The 22,421-nt window shown below is 33.5% G+C and overlaps 3 protein-coding genes across 3 annotated transcripts; 2 read left to right on the forward strand and 1 right to left on the reverse strand.

The window, feature by feature from the left end:
• The first annotated feature begins 416 nt into the window (after positions 1-416).
• LOC145580728 (protein FAR1-RELATED SEQUENCE 5-like) lies at positions 417-2,080 on the forward strand. Its single transcript, XM_081637843.1, has 2 exons — positions 417-438; positions 930-2,080. Exons 1-2 carry the CDS (start codon positions 417-419, stop codon positions 2,078-2,080), a joined length of 1,173 nt encoding a protein of 390 aa, XP_081493969.1.
• Positions 2,081-14,043: 11,963 nt separating this feature from the next.
• LOC145581785 (acid phosphatase 1-like) lies at positions 14,044-17,200 on the forward strand. Its single transcript, XM_081638815.1, has 3 exons — positions 14,044-14,853; positions 15,308-15,517; positions 16,819-17,200. Exons 1-3 carry the CDS (start codon positions 14,444-14,446, stop codon positions 16,994-16,996), a joined length of 798 nt encoding a protein of 265 aa, XP_081494941.1. The 5' UTR covers positions 14,044-14,443; the 3' UTR covers positions 16,997-17,200.
• Positions 17,201-18,172: 972 nt separating this feature from the next.
• On the reverse strand, positions 18,173-21,606 carry LOC145581787 (putative kinase-like protein TMKL1). The gene is made up of 2 exons (XM_081638816.1): positions 20,911-21,606; positions 18,173-19,373 (listed from the first exon to the last, which is right to left on the reverse strand). The coding sequence occupies exons 1-2, from the start codon at positions 21,419-21,421 to the stop codon at positions 18,757-18,759; spliced, it is 1,128 nt and encodes a 375-aa protein (XP_081494942.1). The 5' UTR covers positions 21,422-21,606; the 3' UTR covers positions 18,173-18,756.
• Positions 21,607-22,421: the final 815 nt, after the last annotated feature.

A 22,421-nucleotide genomic window follows, 5' to 3' on the forward strand; every position in this document is an offset into this window, starting at 1 on the left:
GAACTGAAATTAAGTAAATATGAACAGGCCCTTAGTTGCATAATAAATCTATACCCCATTTGGTGCCACTGATTTCTGCACACCCAAACTTGATAACCGCATACTCTCTTTTGGCCCCACTATAATTTACTTTCCTAATTTCCTTCTAAGTGCACTAAGTCTCACGTGCCAATGCCAGTATTTTACTTTTTTTTTTTTTAATTTTTATTTTGACTTTGTGTGGGTAAATTACCCAACTCCCAAAATCGTAAACATTGATTTTGCTTTTTACTCTAACTCCCCACAATTAATTTTTAACCCCAAAAGCTTCCACCTTTTTATGGAACTTCACCTTTCCAAAATATCTTAATTGTAATTGCACTTTATTATAATTAGGAAGATGGATGGAGAATTTGATTTTGAAGGGATTAATGATAATGAATTTTGGGAGCTTTTTGGGTTAGATGATTTGCAGAATGTGATAGAGGAGAATAACCCTGAAGACTAGAATTCTTCACATTCTCATATTGATGGTAATAATTTTCAATCTTGTTTTATTTTTTACAAGCATCTTTGTAATTGGGGGTTGGGTTTTACTCAATTATACAATAAAATTAACTTAGGGTTTTAAAGGGAATTTTTCATAATTTTTTATAATGAGTCAAGTTGATTCCAATATTGTTATACCTTAGTATCAAATCAGTTTATTTGCAAATTATATGTCTCAATTTCAGCTTTTTAAGGTTTTGAGATTAAAAATAGTATAATAAGATTAGTTTTTTTTTAACTTTGGTGTTAATCAAAACCAAAAGAGTACTATTGTAAAACCAAAAGAACAAACTCGTATTATCGAACTCTTAGCAATAGGCTAAGTGTATATGTCTAATGGCTTTTTGATTATTCAAAATATAATTTTGTGACTATTCTTGTTAAATTTTTTGATTGTATAGGTTCACCACAGTTTGATAATTATCAACCTCCTCAAATGCCAACTGATATGTATCAACTTTCATCACAAAAAACTTCAAATAGAGAAACATTATTAGAGATTGTTCGAGGAATGGCCTACTCACAAGGCTTTGTTACGGTGATTCAAAAATCCAAAATAAACAGATGGGTTATTATTGGTTGTGATCGTGGTGGATCATATCGAACTAATCGTAGCCGTATCCCTAATAGTGGAAAGAAACAGTCAGGAACTCGATTAATGAATTGCCCATTCCAAATTTGTGGAAGAATGAACCAAGACACTAGTTGGAGAGTCAAAATTAAAGATCTTTCTCATAACCATGATTTATCAAGTGATAGTTTGGGACATCCTTATACCCGGCGTTTCTCAAGGGAGGAAGTTAATGAGATTAAAAAAATGATTGTTGCCGGCATTGCTCCACGGCAGATTCTTACAAAACTTCGAAAAGGTAACACTAATCTAAAAGTAATATCTAGAACACTTTATAATGTGAAGGCTAAAATTATTAAAGATGGGCTAGGAGGCCATTCAATGATCCAAGCTTTGACGGATGAACTTGGTAAAGGTGGTTTTATGTATGATGTTGAGTGTGATAATGAAGGACATGTGACACATTTGTTGTTTTCTCATCCAAGTTCGATTGGATTAGCAAGAATTTACTCATATACTTTTGTGATGGACTGCACTTATAAGACTAACAAGTATAAAATGTCTTTACTTGATATTGTTGGAGTTACTAGTTTTAATACATCATTCTTTTGCAGTTTTGCCTTCTTATTTAGAGAGGAGGAAAGTGATTATGTGTGGGCACTACAAAAATTTGGTAAGATTTTGGGTTATGATAAGCAACCATCGGTGATTGTGACTGATCGAGAATTGGCTTTGATGAATGCAATTAAAGTTGTTTTCCCTAATACTTGTAATTTGTTGTGTGTATGGCACATTGAAAAAAATATTTTAGCAAAGTGCAAGCCTGTTTTTGATGATGGTGATGAATGGGATGTGTTTATGTCCGATTGGACAAATTTGATTGAATCTTCAACTGAAAATCAATTTAATGAAGCTTGGTCTGAAATTGAAGTGAAGTATGGGAAGTACAGGGAGATTCTCATTTACATTCAGAATACTTGATTTCCATGGAAAAAAATATTTTGTTAGAGCATGGTCAAGTGAATATATGCATTTTGGGCATGTTGTTAGTTCTAGAGCCGAAGGTTCACATGCTACTTTGAAGAAATACCTTGAAGTTTCGAGTTGTGACCTTCGCACAGTGAAGGAAAAAATTTGTCATGTTGTTGATCATCAGTATAATGAGATTAAAACACAATTGTCAAGTGAGAAGATACACATTCCTCATGACTTGCGTATCCCCTTCTTAAGTAAGCTCATAGGTCGTGTTTCTCATTTTGCATTAAGAAAACTCCTTAACCAATTTGAGCTAGCTTATTCCGATTCTTTGTCTCCTACTTGTACTGGTCAGTTTTCAAAAACTATGGGCCTCCCTTGTGCTCACGTGATGAGAAGGATGACAAATGAGGATTTAAAGCTTGACAACATTCATTACCAGTGGAAAATTGACAACATATCACTTTCAAAGAACGGAGAGAATCAAGATGTTCATGGAGATCGGATTGATGTGCTTGTACAAGAGTTACAACTCAAATATCAGTAATTGCCTCTTACTCAAAAAGAAGGTATTCGAAAACAAATTTCCCAATTTGTTAGTTCTTCAAGTCCTTTGGTTCTTGAACCCATGATTCGTCAATCTAAAACTCTAAGAACTAATTCAAGAAAAAAGAAAAAACAAAGTACTTCTACAAAGAGGGATCCTTCAGGTTTTGAGATGGTCGAAAAGGTCAGAAGGTGCAGCATGTGTGGCAACACGAATCATGATCGTAGAAGATGTCCTAAAAATACTACTCAAAATTCTTCAATGTCCTTCATGCCTCCAATTTTGAATGACTTGACTAGTCCATCCACCTCTTTTGTTGTTGATTTGAACCTTTTGCCTCCAGACTCGGATTATAATAACCCATCGTAAGGTAAAATTTTTTTAATAAGTTGTGTTTATATTGTCATGCTATTGTATTATTATATAAAAGATATTATACTAACATGTTCAATTAATATTGTGAAGGTCAAGAATATTTGATATTATGTGATGTCCACGATATACAATGCAAAGACACTAATTAAGGTAATGTGTTTTTTCGTAGTTTGGTTTTATGTTTAATTGTCTAAACTAATTATTATATGCTATTGTAGTTTTGTCGTAATGGATGCAGGTTTCGTCATTGGAGTAGTTAGTTCGAAGTTACTGGCACAAGATCTTTGGAGTAGCTGTGGTCGATAAATCGTATTCATGTATCTTTTGAGACAATATTTGTAGATTTAACTTTTGCCAAACATTTGTATTTTGTTAAAAACTTAATTTGAGATAATCATAGCTATTAATTTAAGATGTTTAATATTTTATAATATCAAATTGATTATAAAGTGTCATTTTTTTTAAAGAAAAAAATATGTCATTTTTTTTGAAGAAAAAAAATGTCATTTTTATATTTATGGAAAAAAAAAAATCAGCTAGAAATACTTAACACTTATTTCAGACTTAGAACAAACAAAAGCTACTGCTACAAAAAAAAAATAATAATAATAAAAAAAAATAATACTAATAAAAGAAAATAGATTAATAACTGAAATAAAATGCATAAAGTAAAGAAAAAGTCAAAAAAAAAGTAAAACATTGGCATTGTCACATGAGACTTAGTGCACTTAGAAGGAAATTAGGAGAGTAAATTATAGTGGGGCCAAAAGGGGGTGTGCAGTTATCAAGTTTGGGTGTGCGAAAATCAGTGGCCCCCATTTGGGTGGGATACACATACACAACCATTTTTGCCCATTCTGGATATTTTAAAATGTGTCATTGGGTTGGCACGAGAGAATACAAGTTTATCTTTGTGATTATTAGAGGACAAAAGCGTAAATTTTACGGTGAAAATGGATAAAACCGCTATTTGAGGTAGCAATTTTGCCTTAAAATCTCTACTTTGTCGTGATAAACAAAATTTGGGGCAGCCTCGACCCTCGGTTGGCACAACCGCATAATTGTTCGGAATTTAAGTCTTAATTAATTTGACTTGTCTTGTTTAGATTTTTATTTTATTTTTTTATTTTATTTAATTTATTTATTTATTTTATTTTTTTGAAACCATAGATTCCTTTTAGAGTGATTTTTCAAAATAATGTAATAATATAAACTAATACCTTATATACAATGGTTTAAAAATTATTTTCTACAATACCGTTGCTCGGTTTCAAAGTTCGATATTTGCAAGTGTATTATTGGCGGTTTTAACTAATATAGAACCTCTAATGGTATTAGAGGTATTAGAAGTTCTATGCATAAAACCAATAATACCAACGGTTCTATATAATTTGGTTTTACGGTTTTACCATTAGTGGTATTATATAAACTACCAGAAGTGAAAACAAAAGTAACAAGGTAAGCTTCAACTTAGAACAGCTAATGGTATTAGAGGTTTTGTATAAGCGGTTTTATACTGCAAAATTTCAATCCTAAGAACCAATCATACATGGACAGTATTGCGAGAAATAGTTTTTAAACCAAATTATATAAGGAATAAATTAGTATTTTAGCATTGTTCAGGGACAGTAATCGCTCTTTTATTTTATTTAAAACTATCATAATAATTTAAATTCGCATAATTTTTTGGATTGAAGTCTCATATTAATTGACTTATTTTGTTTATATTTATTTTATGATTTAAAATTATCATAGTTTGATCCCGTTTCCTAAAAAAAAAAATCATAATCTATCAATCATCAATAACTATATACTAAAAGACACACCAGCAATGACACATGTCATCTCCTGGTGTGTCCTTAGTATTTTTTTTTTTTGCTGAATAAAATTTTATTAAAAAAACAAATCTTATACATAAATAATTTCATAATCTTATATGATATTATTACTTAAAATAAAAAAAAGATTTGACGTATCTTTAACACAAATATTTATATAGCTATTTAAAAAATTTCTTAACACAATTTTGATCATTTTCTATATCTTTTACACTCCCTCCGCTTCGGATTACTCGCAACAGTTTCCTTAAATGGGTGCTTCACATTACTTGCAACAACTTATTTTCTTTCCTTTTTTAGTAAGTTTTTTCCTACAAAATGACTATTTTACCCTTACTTTTTTTATAACACCATATTACTACTCTTAATATAATTTTATTAGGATTAACCTTAGTTTACTTATTTTAACCATTCCTACCAAATTTACCCAAATTCTTTTAAACCCCCCATCTCCCAACCACCTTCATTCAATGATTCAGCATTTTCAACTTGAATATGGTTGAATGCATTTAATTCTGGGTTTGATTTTTCCAGAACACACACCCACTCAACCCTAGTTCTTCATATACCCCCATTCTCTCTCTCTTTCTCTCTCCCAAACGGTCCCTTTCTCTCTCTTCTACTACTGACCTTTCTTCTTTCTCTCTCCTCCTTTCTTGGTATTCTCCTCTCTATGTTTGATACTCCCACTGAAAATGGGTTCTTCAGATGAAGAAAACCCAGATCTTCAAGGCTACGAGTCCCTTTCTGCTGCTACTAAACTCTCTTCTCCTCATCCATCTTTTACGACGTACATTCCGCGTCGTGGTACTGGTGTCATGAAACCACTTCGCCGCGCTTCCATCATAGCTAGGAGGAGGATAAGGGGTGCAAAACTGGCGGAGTACATCTCCAGTGACGAGGAGGAGAAACCAATCAAGGCTTCTCGATCTAAAAAAACCCGATCCTCCTACTGTCGTCGTAAATCTGGTCGAAAAACCTACTGTCGTCGTTGATCTGGTGGAAAAACCTGCCGGTGACGATGGATCTATTGCTGTTGTACCTGCTGAACCTGCTTGTAGGGTCCTAGACACTGGATCTGAGACTGGGGAGTCTCAAACCATTGAGCTCACTGCTAAGGAAGTTCTCCGTCCACCTGAGTCCCACCCTATGATGGCTGGGAGTGTTGTTGGGCCTAAATCTGGTGCTAAGCGCATCAAATCTGGGCTCCCTGAAGGTCTTGAGCCATATGACGTGTACATGGCTTATCTTCAGATCTACTACCCCCAGTACTATATTCCCCCAAACTAATTGGGCACCGTAATCTCTTAAACCCTAAATTTAATTTTTTTTTCATGTTGTTTATTTATTGGCTATGTTGCTGGGTGATGATTGTTGGCTATGTCCCTTGTTTGAGCCCTTTTTTTAGGTTTGATCTGATTATGAAGTTCATTTGTTGCCTTGGATTCATGGTGTGGTGTTGATAGTTGGCTGTATATCTTGTTATACTCCTGTTTTATTGGCTCTGATATCATTACGGTGGTGTTTTTTTTTTGCCTTGGATTCATGTGATGGTGTTGATTAGGATGCTATCGGGGATTGAATGTTGTTACCTTGTTGTTTCTGGGTGTAATCTGTTTAAGTTGCTAGTTAGTTGGGTTGAATACATGTTATTCCTGTGTTTGTTGGGTTTGTTGGTTGTTGGTTGATTTGGTTGTGTTTACATGTGGCATGGTACTTATTTAGTTGCCTGAACTGGTGTGGGGTGGCCTGATTATTTTGTGGGGTGGCTGTGAACTGGTGTTTTTAGTGGTGGTAGTTGTTGTTTCCTTATTTGAGTATCTCTGGCTAGTAACATCTGAGTCCCCAAATAGGCCCCTTCTTAGATGCATTGAGTCCCAAAACATGTAATGCATCACTGTTATTATGTTCCAAATGATGAAGGAACTCAACTGATAGCTTATTGTTCAGTGTGGAGGCTTTAGTGACTTCTTTTTGAAGTTGTTGTTGAGGTATCCACTGTCAAGATTGCTTTGACTGACAAAAAACCCTTTCTGATACTGGTTTTTAATTTTCATTCATTCAAAAAGTTGTGTTACTTACAAAAGTTAGGACAATAATCATTTGAGCCCTAATACATGACTGCCTACATAAGAGGACTAACTATTTAGCAAAATACACATAACCAACACTTAAACTAAAACAAAAAAGAAAGTTTAGGGTACAATGGTTATGTGTGGCAGTCTATGAGTCCCAAAAGCATCTTCATTGTTCCATGTTTGCTTAGTCTGCATCCACCTCCATGTTGGCTTCTTGTTGATGGTTGCTTGTTGTTAGCACTTCAATTGTGTTCAAATACTGTACCACTGTGTTCAAAAGCTCCTTATCTACCTCTAGCAAGTCTGGAAGTAGGCCAAGGCTGTCCAAGTGTCTCTTTTTCATGTGGGGGGGGGGGGGCAAAGTTGTTGTTGCCGTTCCTTGCTAGTATTTCAAGCATGACAGATTGTAGGGTAATCCATGTATACTTGTTGACTGTGGGATCAAATTCCTCCCAAGCTTCTTTGACTCTTTCTAGTAATTCATCAAGGTTTTTGGGGAATGATTGATATTGAATGGACTGTATGACCTTAAACAGACCTAAATCTAAAACATTTAAGTCTGGACTTTGTGCTGGTTGATACACAAACTGAATGTTGAACGCATATGCTTCACATGCTGCTGTAAATTCTGCATCTTTAGGTACATGATGTGGCCTAGCATTGTCCATTGGATGATGATATCCTTTGGTAATTAGGGGGGCCATTTCTCATGTACAGTTGGAATTACATGATTGAGTAGCATGTCCCTTATAGCTTCCTTGTTCACACACTGGACTGCCTTAGTTTCTAATATTCCCTTGTCTTTTTTCTTGCTTTTCTTCTTTGCTATTTCATACTTGACAAAAGGGAACAACCCATACTTCCCATCATGCAAGAGGTTCTTGCTTTCATCATACAGTGGGTTTGCCTACCATACCCATGAACATAGCCTTGAGTTTAAATCTCCTAGATTGTTGTGCTCTGTATGGGTCTTCTTCATTTGGTAGAAGATAAAAGGTTCTGGTTTCTGGGTTCAAGTAGAACCATTTCTCATCTATATGGATTGTGTACTGCATATCTCTAAAAGTAGGGTCCCTAACAGCTGGAATAGGGTGCACAAAGCTTAGAACCCACTTAAGTCTAGCAATTTTGTGATTGTCTGTGAGTGCTGGGTGATTAGTTGATGTGTGTGTTCTAAGTCTACCTTTTTTCTTTAACCTATGGATGACTGAGGAAGACACATGAAGGGAAGCAGCATAGCTCCTTTTAGTGGTCCTCTTATACAAAGGGACAGAGACCAACCACTCATCTGAATTTACTTTAGGTTTGGGGCTTGTTTTGCCAAGTTTTTTGGTTCTAACATCAATAACAATCCCCTCTCCTAAGTGTTTCTGATTACCTGGAACCATCTTGTTGTTGTTGATCTGTGGACATTGTGTTTTTCTGGCCAACTTGGCTAAAAATCCAAATGGCAGTGATTCCCCCTCCATGTTGAGCAAGATTTCATAAACAATTGCCTCTTTTCATCCACTGACATTTCTTTGTTGGCCTTGTACCACCTACTTCTTCTTCTTGAGTCCCACCATCATCTGTTTGTGCATCATCATCATCTGCATCATAACCATTATCTACATGTTCACTATTGGTTTGCTGGTTTCCCATGTCTGATTCACCATGGAATGAATCATGAAGTCCCATGCTTTAATAATCCCAATGTTGTTGTTGCTCTTCATAAAGTTGATGCATTCCATAAAAATCAGATTCAAAGAATTCCATGAGTCCCTTTTTTCTTATTTTGCAGATCAGGTGAAAGTGATGAAGTGGCGGTTGTAGGTTTTTTTTGCGGTCTTCAATGGAGCCTAATTTCAGTACATATGCTTGCTGCTAGTTCTAACAGGGCACTTAGAAATTAGGATGATTAACAACTAATTTTAGGAAAATGTAATTTGGTAGGGCTGCCTGTATTTTGTAAACTTAAAATTTGTTGGTTTTTGTTGAAAACAGTTGGAACTTATCCCCCCCCTCCCATCTAATCCCATTGATAGTGAAGAAAAAAAATTGGTTTATTTGGAGGGGAGACCTCTTTATAAAGAGGTCATTTTGGTTAAATTGAATGAATTTCAATTTGGGTGGATTTGGCAAAACATTTGAATTTTCGTGGAAAAATAAGGGAGGGAAAAAGAAAGTACCAAAAAAAAGAGGAACCTTTAAGGGAAATAAAAAAAAAAATAAAAAATAAAAAAAAAAGGTGGGAAAAATCCCACTGAAAAGATTCCCCCACTTTGCATCCTAAAAGTAAATAAGGACTACTATTTTTCCCTCCATTTTATCTCTCCTAATACTATACCCCTCCACTTAATTAATCTCATTTCAATCTTTTGCCTAGGTCTCCGCAAACTTGTACTTTGTTGCAAATAATCCGAAGCAGAGGGAGTATAACATATATTTTGTAATCCTTTATTTTGATCAAAATTTATCAACTACTACCTCCGTTTTTTATTCCTTTTTAGGAAGTTTTTTTTTTTGTTAACACGATTTCTTTTGGGGTAAGTTTTTTACCTTGTATTTTCAAGCTACCCCACTTGCTTTATAATTCTCTCTCACTCTTTCTCCTCTCCTTAATATATGTGCCTAAATTAAATGCGTCAACTAAATAGAAACGGAGGAAGTATATTCTTAGATTTTTTTTATTCATAAAAAAGTTAATTATAATGATAGTTTAATGATGATTATTGAAAATTACCGTGCATAACACGGGAATTAACCTAGTTATAATATATAAGCGTGATGTTTGTTTAAAATTTTCTCAAAAATGTAAATGAATATTCGCTTAAAATAATTTTGTCTGAAAAAATTATTGAATATTTTATGTCAAATTATTTATGGAACAAAATTTTTTACTAATGTAATTTTGCTAGTTTTATTTTCATACCTTAACATTTACTCTTTTCTTTTACTTTTTTTTTTTATTTTTTTTTTATTTATTTTTTTTTATAACTTGGTATCTTGTAGTCTTGTACTACGTAATAAAAAGTTTTTCATTTAAAGTAGTCATTATTTCCGATATATGTAGACGTAGTATATGACCCTTTATTTGAATGAACAAAATTCATTTAAAAAAAAAAAAGGTTTTTAGGGTAGCAAAATGAAATAAAATTACAATGATATGGAGCTAAGGTGTAATAATAGATCCTAACCTTTCCCCTTATTGATTGTGATCCAGGAGATCTATGACTTTTTTTTTATTTTTTTATTTTTACAACCTATTTATCGTTTATTTTCATGACAAAGTTGCTACTTGACATATGTGCGATAATTTATTAATTTATTCCATATCAAATAGTTCGAGTAAAGACCAAATACGGTCCCTAAACTTTGGTATAAGTTTGATTTAGATCCCTCAACTTTCAAAAGTCTGATTTTGATCCCTCCGCCACCACTAAAGACCTATTCCGACGAAAAATTGATGACTAGGCAAAGTTTAGGGACTAAATTGCTGATTTGTCAAATGAAAGGGAAAGTTTAGGGACTTTGCCCATATGACATGTCATTTAATATTAAGAACGGTGAAAGTTTAGGGGCCTTGGTGTTAGATATTTTTTAAGGGGAAAGTTTGGGGATTCAGCAAGACACGTGGCGCAATGAAACACTACAAAAATAAAACGACGCGTTTTGGTCTTCGCTTTGCCCCAAAAACAAAACCACAATAGTAACCTCCACCACCACATCCACCGCCACTACATAAACCACCACCATCACCATCACCATCACCATCATAACACCACAACTATCTTAAAACTAATTAATAAAAAAAAACCAAAATTTTCAACAAATCTAGAAAAACCAGTTAAATTTAACAAAAAAAAATCAAATCGAAAACAATTAGTTTTGTATTTAAGAAAAAAAAATTAAAGGATTAACCCATGTCAAATTCACGAGACGACCACCACCTTGAAGTTTGAGGATATAATATAGATCTGGACGCATTGAAGATCTAGAGGTGGTGGTTTTCGGTGAGTGATGGCGATGTAGGTGATTTTCGCTAAGAGTGGTGGGGGTATTGGTCAATCTTAATTCGAGTGGTGATGGTTTTGGTGAGAGTGATAGAGGTTTTGGTGGTTTTTGGTTGGGGTGTTGATGGTTTTGGTGTTTCGTTTTTTATGGCAGCAGTGTTGGTGGTTCGTTGATGGTGTTGGTGGGGGTTTTGGTGGTTTTCGTAAGGGGTGGCTGGGTTTTGGGTGATTTTAGTGGGAGTGGTACAGTGGGGAATTTGGTGGTTTCGGTTGGGGTTTATGTTCTTTTCGGTGGGAGAAGGTGGTGTTGATGGAAGTGGGTTGGATACGTAGGGTGGTAGAGCTTTAAAAATGGGGAAGGTAAGAAGTTGAGGAGAGAGAAACATAAAGTTATTAAAATTAATGTGGGTAATTAAATAAATTCAATATTAGATTAGATAGAGAAATAAAATAATAGTATTACACTTTTTTTGAAGGGAAATAATGAGTTAAGTATAGAAGGACTTCACTTTTTGATTTTTTCACCTTTAAGGACCTCCCACTTTTTTTTCACCTTTGAAGACCTAAGTTTTGATTTTCGGCCAAAATGGAGTTAAGTTAACTCAAAATGAGTTAAGCATTAAGTTCCGACATCACTAATAAGTAAGTAAACAAAACTCTAGGACCTAACATTTCATATTTTTCACCTTTAAGGACCTCTAACCTTTTTTATTCTTCACTTTAAGCACTTCAATATAAAATTTAAATGTGAACAATTTCTCTTCCTCCATTGCAACATTTTCTATTGAAAACCAAAATCCAACACTAACTCGGATAATTATTGAAGCAGATGCCACAAATTATCAAACTTTCATCAAGTCTCTTTGTCCAAAAATAAAATAAAAAAATGAAAAAAACAAATATTACTTTGGTTTCTTATTATTTATAACAAATGGATTTGTTTATATATATATATATATATTTCACAAATAATAACCCTTTTATTGCAAATAATAAGAAACAAAATTAGTAAATAAAACTTTCATAAAATCTAAAACCACATAAACCGCAAAACAATCAAATATCATCAACCTTATCAAATAATACACCATAAAAAACCGATCAACCAAAAAATTGCAGCAGCTCGGCATTATAATTGAACACACAATAATTTTTTAAATCCGTCAACACTCACGATGATAGTGGTTGTTGTGGCTTTTTCGTCATACAAACAAGGGGAGAGCTAGAGAAAATTAGAGGAAACAAGTTGGGGTTTTGGGATTTCTTTCATTCATACGCCAAACAAATTGAGGAAGGTGGGGGTTTCGTGATGATATATATATATATATCACTCAGTGTGAAATGACTAGCTTAGAACGTCGGCCAGCAAATTCACCGACGTGGTTACGGTGGAGCAACTGTCTAAGAATGAGAAAGAAATAATTCTGATTAAGAAACCATCATTTATGCATGATAATGAATTAATTATGATATGCACTTCGTAATGTATAAAGAATTGATATAAAGAATTTGGTAAGGACCTATATTATATATATATATATATATATATATATATATATAGTTTGGTGCCCCGTGCTATACCCGGTTTGTTTATTAAACTTTAAGATAAACTTTTTATCTATGTACCGAGCTTCAAAATATATAAGGAATCGATGTGATCTTGTGACGATTTAAATCATATTGTAGGCATGTAATGACTATAATATTGGTGAAAATGTTTAACTTAAAAAATAATATAAAAAAAATTAGCAAAGTAAGCTTGAAATATATAAAATATCTTAAAATTAGTCAAAAATACATTAAACAAAAAATTGTTCCAAGCCTGTTGGTTTGACCCGAACCCGAAACTTTGGGTTAGTGTTGAACATTTTGTTAACTCGTGACCTGAAGTGACTCGATACGACTTGAAATGACTCGTGACTCAACCCGATTGACAATTCTATATACAGTAATAAAATCATACTTAGATTGTGAAGTATTTTATTTCAATTGATTTGAATATAATATAAATGAACGTTGCACGTTTTGAACTACGTTACTTCCTTCACTCCAAAAAAATTATGATATAAAAATAAATTTATATGATAAATTAATTAATTGTTGTTTACATGGCACGACATCTGGTGAAAAGTTAAAACGTCAAGTGTCAATGTCTCGTGACCTGGCTAAAATTATAATTTATTTTGTACTTGTGAAATATTGGTATTTTATCGGAAATAAAACTCTAAACAAACAATTTTATCCTGTAAATTTAATAATTTATTTAAATTTTATTAAAAATAAAACTCTAAAATAACTTTTTTATCTTATAAAATCTATCCAAATTTTTAACCTAATAAAAAATATAACTTTTTCATTCATAAAAAATATACCAAATAAATCCTACATGTCATACTAATACTTAATTATTGCTTACGTGTCGCGACAATTGGCGAAAAACTAAAATGCCAAGTGTCACTGTCTTGTGACCTGGCTATATATATATATATATATATAATTAAAGAATTTAGTAAGGACTTAAGTTTTTTTTTTTTTAATAAAATAATTTGCTCCGTGAGTTAAGGTTGAGTTAAGTTGCCGGAAAGTTAACCACGAGTCCTCAAAAGTAAAAAAAAAAAAAGACAAAGTCCCTAAACTTTGGTCCATTCAGTATTAGAAGTCCCTGAACTATGGTCCAGTCAACAATAAAATAAGTCAAGTTCCCTAAACTTTGCTGACTTATTATACTAGCAACCACAATTGATGAGTCATTGGTGGTTGAGGGACCAAAATCAGACATTTGAAAATTTAGGGACCAAAATCAAACTTTTGGCAAAATTTAGGGACCGTATTTTATGTTTACTCCAAATAGTTCGGTTAGATAGAATGTTGATTTGCAAATTCTTTGGATATATAGAGAATTAAAAGTTTGCAGAAGAGTTTTCTAATGAAATACGCAAATTGGCCTAATTGGGTATTTCATCAACACACCACCACAAACAAATTTTTCAAAAAATCGGAAAACAAGAAAGAAAGAAAAAGAACCGGCCAAATTGAACCCACACGCCCACGGTTCCTTTAAGATGACGTGATTATGTAAAAGTATGATTCTAAATTTCCAAAAATATTGACTTTCTCACAATTTTTTTAATGAATAAAATCTAATGTATTGTTTTCCATGAATATACAAATATACTTTCTTTATTCTCCATTAGAATATGTTTGAGCTTGACCAATCCTGTTGATCACCATTTTCGGCCTATTAAATTTCTTCTATCCCAAGCAAATTTACTCTGTCAAACATACTCTGCAAAACTGCATTTCTCCCATTATTTTTTAACAATTTTAAACGCGTTTAATTTTATTATCAAATCCTAAACTAATTAAAACCTCATTATTCTATTTTTCATACAATTGAACCCTTTGAATTTGTATCCAATTTAAACCCCTTTTAAATTCTGATTTTCCCAAATTTTCTGATACCCAAATTTTCAAATACCCAATTTTACAAAACCCAAATCCCCAAATTCCCAAATTTTGAGATACCCAAATTCGTAAAGATGAAATCTTTGATGAAATTTCTTGTGTTTTCTCTGCTTTTTTCTCTGTCTCTTTGTTTCCAAGAATCAGCTAATAGTCATCAACTCCCAAGAAACATGATTCTGGAATACCCAGATGATGGAGGAAAAGCAGACCAAGAAGAAGTGAATTTACAGTGTACAAGTTGGAGGTTTGCAGTGGAGGCTAATAACTTGAATTCATGGAAAACTATCCCACAAGAATGTGCTGATTATGTCAAAGATTATATGATGGGTAAGGGTTATTTATTGGATCTTGAAAGGGTTTCTAATGAAGCTGCTGTTTTTGCTAGAAGTGTGAATGTTGAAGAAGATAGCAAAGATGCTTGGATTTTTGATATTGATGAAACTTTGCTCTCTAATCTTCCCTATTATACTGATCATGGTTATGGGTAAGTTCTTTTTATGTTAATTATTTTGATATTAATATTGTTTAATTTATGGATATTAATGTTTCATTGAGTCATTGAGTTTAGCTTCATTGTTAGGAGTCATTGTCCTAATTGATGTGCCTTATGGGAATTGAATGGTCTCAAAATCGTGTGTTATGGATATTAATGTTTCATTGAGTCATTGAGTTTAGCTTCATTGTTAGGAGTCATTGTCCTAATTGATGTGTCCCTTATGGGAGTTGAATGGTCTCGAAATCTTGTGTTTATGGATATTAATGAGTCATTGAGCTTCATTGTAAGGAGTTATTGTCCTAATTGATGGGCTTTTTGGTAAAATGAATGATCTCGAAATCGTGTGTTTCGATGTATTGTTTTGATTTTGTTTTGTGTTATAAATGTTGATGGTGAGATTGATGGATATATGATTTGTGCAATGGTTTGTGAAAAATTGTAGTTTGGAGGTGTTTGATGGTGTGGAGTTTGATAAGTGGGTTGGCAAAGGAATGGCTCCAGCTATTGAACCCAGTTTAAGGCTCTATGAGGAGGTTTTAAGTCTGGGATTCAAGGTTTTCCTGCTGACCGGACGTAACGAAAAGATGAGGGATGTTACTGCTCAGAATTTGATGAATGTAGGTTATAAGAACTGGGACAAGCTTATATTGAGGTAAAGAATTTGATCATTATTCATTCTCATACTACTTTATGATTATTTTTTATAATGTGATGAGAATTTGGCTGTCATATATTAATACATGTACCTGTCTTAACTTGCTGCTATCTGTTTTTGGGTTAATTTCCAAGTTATTCTGGAGAATGATATATCGTCAAAACTCATTGAGTTGACTTGCCAATTGACTATGATATAATCAATCTACAGAATGAGTATGTGTAGGCTGATACAAGCTTACCAGGTGTTTCTGATCCTTATTTGTTACAGTTGCTAAGTTAGCCTTATATGAGGGGTTGCTTTAAGGTGTTTTTCTGAGGTTTGTGTTTTTTACATTTAGCTGCTGTAGATCAATGTGCACAGTATGCTCTGAATTACCTTGTGGATAAGATGATGATATGTGAAACACCAGAATTTTGCAAGGAAATTATCAAGGGGATAATATGATTTTGGTGTTTCCTTTCACTTATCAAAATGCTTGCTTGAGATTGAGCTTTCAGAAACCCTAGACTTTGCCCTGATGTTCTTGATATTCTGATGTCTAGAATGATGAACTTTTGAAGTTCTTACATGTTACTGAATACAACATTGATTGACTGAGGATGATTTGGACTCTGAGAATTTGCCAACTTCCAGCTCAAAATGGATCACTTGTATCTGAGTCACCATTTCCACTTTCTCCCTATGCTTGCAAAATTGAATAGAATATGTAACCATTAGGCCTACCATTATGATTTCAATGTGAAATTCAACTCCGTATTACTGGTGATCCCTACTTAGCAAATAGCGTGAGAGTAGTTATCATGTGAAAGGCAATAGTAAGCATCGTATATCTACCCTAGAAAATTAAGTCCTTCTGCCCTAATCCCCTATATACTTGTATTAAGATAGAGCTTAATTTGGTTACGAGGCACATATTTATAAGCCAAAATAAGTACCAAACACAAATTTTCGTGTGTGATGCACAAAAACAAAAAATAAAATTTGAACTCCAATAGGGTCTAGTTTTAGGGAGTGAAGTTGCTCTCAGCTGCCCTGATGTGGGAAACACAAGCATATGGTAGCATTAACATCTGAAGTATCAATGCCATTAGTTAATCACTTAATCATAAACTTCTCCTTATGTTTCTTTGTTTTACTCAGCATGTTTTCCTTTTCGTTATCTTCTAAACACCAAGCTCTTTGATAACAGACACAAGCCTTCACAACTTATCTCTTGCTTGTCAAACTACAGAAATATGTTCTGATCTTTTGGTTCATGCTTGTTTGAACACTGATTTCTTTGAAAAACATCCCAGGGACACTGAAGACCATGGAAAATTAGCAACAATATTCAAATCAGAGAAGAGGAGTGAGATGATGAAGGAGGGATTCAGGATCCAAGGCAACTCCGGGGATCAATGGAGTGATCTGTTGGGTTTTCCAATGTCCACTCGTTCGTTCAAGCTCCCTAATCCTATGTATTACATTCCCTAGTGAAAGACCAAATTTATAATTATAAGTAAAACTTCAATAATGAAAATACTAGTCTAAATATTGGAGTAGACAATTGTACATTGTATAGAATTTAATGAATTGATTAGCAAGGACCTCTTATGTAACGAGAGGTGCATTATGTATATTGTGTTAGCTGATTTGGTGATTTAACAGATACAGAAATAACAAAATTTATTGACTGGATCAGGTGTAGTTCTTCACCTTGATGATCTAATGGTCTTAGTGAGATATTTTCTATTTCGCAATTTTATTTCTTGTGATGGGAAGAGGGTTAGAAATCTTATTGATTGTTTTATGATTATGTTTTATCTTAGAAATAATTTTTCAGATGAGGTAACAATAGAGAGAGATGTTGTCCGTTGGCCATAGAGAGAGATGTACGTAGAGAGATGTACGTTGAATGGTACGGAGTAACTTTTTATCTACAACTATACGAGTAGTATACTCTTCTGTAAAAAATTAAAAAAATAAAAATTAAAAAAATAAATTAGAGAGAGAGAGAGAGAGAGAGAGAGAGAGAGAGAGAGAGAGAGGGAGAGAGAGAGAGAGAGAGAGATTGTTTTATAGAAGGAAAAAAGAAGCTTTTAATAGTGAATGCTGCCTGGCATTTACTCATACACATGCAGTCAAAAATAATTAAATGCTAGGAGCCTAGGACCATTTGGTCATTTACCAACTAAGTTTATTTAGTCAGAGAAAACAAAAATGATGATTTTTTATGGGTAGATTTTGTCAAATAGTTGATCCAGATTCATGTTTATATCATATAAAATTATGTTGAATCTAAGACAGACTGTTAAGAATTACTACAGTTCTATATTTTATGTACTGCTTGGTTTTGTTTTTATCACTAGAGACTAAAATCTGAAAACTAATTTACTTAAAAACAATGATAACCACCATTAAGTTGACAATTTCTTTAATTATGTTTAGTTCAGCGGAACAACAAAGTCAGGAATAGATAACAACACTTCACCTACATCAGACAATATCAGCCTCCCACATTATTTGCATTGCCAGCCAAAGTAAAGATTTCACCGAATTAGTTGGAGTTATCGTCATTTCAAATGAGATTGAGATCCTATCTAATTATTGGACGGACCTATTAGCAATGTTGAAGACGACCTTAACAATTTGTCGTAGGGTGAAATGAGAGATTCAAATGATCAGCATAGATTTAAACTACTACAGAGTAACATTTTACAACATAATTTGAGTTCTCTGTGCTTTCGTTGTACAAGAATTTACTTCATTGCTCGAATTTGGGTGTTCGAGTTGAGTATAAATATCTACATCCCACAAAAAATACTATGCAGGCTTTGCCTCCCCACCCCTAAAAAATGAATAGAGCAAAAATCATTCTGTTAAGCATCATCATTAGCAAGATCTTGTTAAGCTTTCCTTTAGCCAAATTCTTGGGTAATCTCCAGACAAGAAGATCATTATGAGGGCCCCAATAAAATCCAGCATCCCATGTTTCCCTGATACTAGGCAATTAAATAAATCTTGGAAATTCCAGCAGCCTGAGAACAAATTCCAATGGATTTCTTTGCCATCTGACTCAAACCTTCAACTTTGTTAAGATTGTGGGCACATCAGATTCATCAAAAGTTTGAAACTTTCCCTACAACAAGATCTTTGTTGTCCCTGTCCCGGCGTGCCCCGATTTTTATGACAATGAAAAAATTGCCATAATATGATGTTAATCATTCATCAATCATTAGTGCCAAATGCCTGTGTTAAGTTCTTTTGTGTTGTAAAGCTGATTCCTTCCCAATTTCCTCGATTTTCCTTAGGACTTCATTTGCTGGTGGTCTAAGAGAAGGCGATGCAGAACAGCAAGACATTGCAAGCTGAACTAACTTCAGGGCGCGATCTTCTGTCCTGTGCCTTTGTTTTCCTGTTTGATTAGATACAATGTTGGGATGATACATGTCCTTGATCCGATGGTCCAAAATTGCAGTTCGGATGACATTAGGCAAGAAAAATTCCTGAGAGTCTGACGAGTTTACACTAATAGGTTCTCTGCCAGTAAGCAATTCTAGCAAGAGTATTCCAAGACTGTATATATCAGTACTTTCACTAACATCCTTCATTTTCATCAGCTCAGGCGCCTTATAGCCCTGAGCTGCAGAAGTCTCGAGCATTTCTAGTCCTGCTGTTGGGTTCAAGACCAGATATAGACTGTAATCTGATATACATGGCTGAAAATCTGGCCCCAACAATACATTTTTAGACTTGAGATTGCCATGTAGTAGGGGTTTGTGCAATCCCGTGTGAAGATAAGCCACTCCCTTTGCTAAACCGAGGGCAATGCTATAAATCACATCCCATTTGTAGGACTCATTGTTGCTATCTGTTCATAAAAACACAGATACTTAAAATGCATGCTTTTGGAATATTGGAGTTAAAAGTTTTAGAACTTTGAACAACCCAAAAGTAACTAAATATTATGCATTAGGAATCAGGACAGGCAGCATGTAAACTGCAAAGAAGGCAACTAATTATCTATAGTGAGGGCAGAATATGAAGACAGGTCGATTCAGCATGCGAATCCCTTTTTTGCTTCAAATATCAAACAAAATTTAGCAGAAGCTAAGTGATAAAAGGAATAGGAAGAAGTCATAATTTTTTAGAATACTAAATTTCAACAACAGAAAAGATGGGCTACGAAAAGGTTGTTAGCTTTCAGTCTTTGACCTAGTGTTTAATAAATAATTACATCCCCACAACTAAGTTGAGCCGTCCTGAGACGGATGGTTCTTTAATGCTTAAATTACTCAAAAAAATGAGGATCAGAAACTTCAATGCAAGGTTTAGGATAAAGTGGAAAGCCAGTACAGAAATGATTGGATTCAGAAGAATAGGTCTGATTGACCTACGAAGCCGGCTAACCTGCTGATCATAAATCACAGATTCATAGGCAGGAATCGTTCAATGGAATGAAAACAAGGTAATTTGTTCATCTAGGAAAAGAAAGAGAGAGAGAAGGCCAAAAACACCCAAAAGGACCCCAGATTCTAAAACTTGACAAGTCTGATTTTGACAGTAGCAGAGTTAGCTGGACTGAAAGAACATATTCAACAAAATATCAACATTAATGACATCAAGTGAATTAATGAGATGATTAGGACAAGTGACTAACAGCAAACCAGCAAGAAGTATATCTATCTTCGATTAACGGTGTAATTGTGTATAGATTAACAACAGAAGAAGAATCTTATGCTTTTTAAAATAGCTTAACCTTACAGCCAAATCTTACATAAACCCAAGTTTAGAAGCAAAGTACTAAAACCAACATTGAAATAATAAGCATGGTTTATGACCAAGGAAAGAATAAAACAGCAAGGAATCCAAGCATTATAAAGATTCACCAACAAAGTCCCTTTTTCACCAAAGGAAAATTTAAGAATAATGTGCCCGATTTAATTAAAAATTAAAAAATTGTTTGCCAATTTCTGAACAGACCATAATCTGCTTGCATAAGGAAACTCAGTTAACGACATAAATCAGAATATTACAGGATGATGGGATCAAATTCCGTTTACATAATTACTCTTTGTGGTTAGCTAAGCACCAAAAAAAAAAAAAAAAAAAAAAAACAAATTTTCAACATTTTACCAATCAAACAAGATGATTAAAACAATCAACTTCAGCAACAAACATGTTCTTAAGAAAAACCCAGCTCAAATTCAATTTTTTAGAACAAAATTAATTAAACAAGCAAGAACACTCTTCAGCAGAGAAATCCAGCTCAATTAAATTTCCAACCACACAAGAAAATTAAAAGAACCCACTTCATTAAAAGCAACAAACAACAAATTAAGACAAAACCCAGCTGAAATTGAAGTAGAAAAATGTAAAATTAAAGAAGAAAGAATCAAGAAAAATACCTTTAATAAACTGAGCAAGATTTCCATGAACATAAAATGAATGAACCAAAAGCTTCTCACCTCTGGGACCCATATAAAAAGCCTTAAGAGGGACCAAATTAGAATGCCTGACCAAACCAATTGCATGCACTACAGGTATTACTTCTCTAATGGTCCCACTACAAGCAGGTCTCAAAAATCTAAGCAACAAAACTGAATTACAATTATTATTTTTCCTAAATAAATCAGCTTTGTACAATGTACCATAGCTTGATTTTCCAATCACTTCACCCGGTGCGTCCAAAATGTCAGAAACGGCTAGATCTTCGCCCCCTTCAAAGCACATCAACTGCTCATCATTACTAATACTGTTAATTATGTTTCCTAATTCTGGGTCATCACTAGATTCACCACCTTCTTTCTGATTTTCTGGGTTTTTTCTCTTGAACAAGCAGATAAAGAGTATGAAGATGATGATTACAGTTAATGGGATTATTAGAAATAAGAATTTGAGGATTTGGGTGTGTTTCATTTTTTTTTTTTTTTTTTTTTGGGTATAATTTTAGGAGAGAGAAAAAAGGTAAGGTGTTGAAGAATGAGTATGCAAATGCAAAATCACATTTTGTTAAAGAATGTGGAAGTGTGGGGTGAGTTTAAAGAGTAGGACATAAAAGGTAGAAAAGGGTGTTATGATCTGGGAATTCTGTATTGATTATGATAGCCTTGAATTGATAGGGGAAGTAGGGACATTTTTTCTTGTTGCCATGGTTTGGATTTTATATACTACTAGTCTTCTAGTACTTGTACAAATATTTATTACCATTAAAACTTATTTTTGAGATTGATTTATTGCTTTATTTTAACTCTTTTCTTTGATTAGTTTGTGTTGTCAGAAAATTAATCAAATAAACTCTTGCCTGCCAATCTGCCATATCCATTATGCTGATCTGATGGCTTAAGGCTCACTAAAAGAATGTTCTTTAAGTAGTAAGGTCTTACCTTAATTCTAGGGTTGAATCCTGTCTTTTTTTTTTGTTTTATGTTAATAGCCTTGTTCTTAAATACATGGAATTGAATTCAGTCAATATTTTTGTTCTGTATTAATCAACTCGTTCTTAAATATACTCTGTAAAAAAAAAAAAAAAAAAAAAAAAGGTCTATATCAACTATTTTGGATGCAATATGTACAAAAATGCACTCCACGATCCATTCTTCCAATAGTTCATAGTAGGGTTTTAGACTCTTAGATAAATGTCAACTTACAAAGTTACAAGTTGAGGACCAATTTCTTGGAAATGAATACAAGTTGAAACTTGAAAGTGTAGGTTGTTAAACATTACTTAGTTAAGTACGGATAGATGTAAAGTATGATTGTTGTATTAAGAGTTTAAGAGTGCATAGTGCTCATTGTGCAGCAAAAGAACACAGTTGCTTGTGAAAAAAAAAAAAATGTCATTGTAATAAAAGATCATAATATATATTTTTTATAACTACAAATAGAAATTTTTCTATTCATAAATTTTATCTTACAA

The sequence above is a fragment of the Chenopodium album genome, chromosome 15 (assembly GCF_948465745.1).
Source record: "Chenopodium album chromosome 15, dcCheAlbu1.1, whole genome shotgun sequence".
Classification (NCBI taxonomy): domain Eukaryota; kingdom Viridiplantae; phylum Streptophyta; class Magnoliopsida; order Caryophyllales; family Amaranthaceae; genus Chenopodium; species Chenopodium album.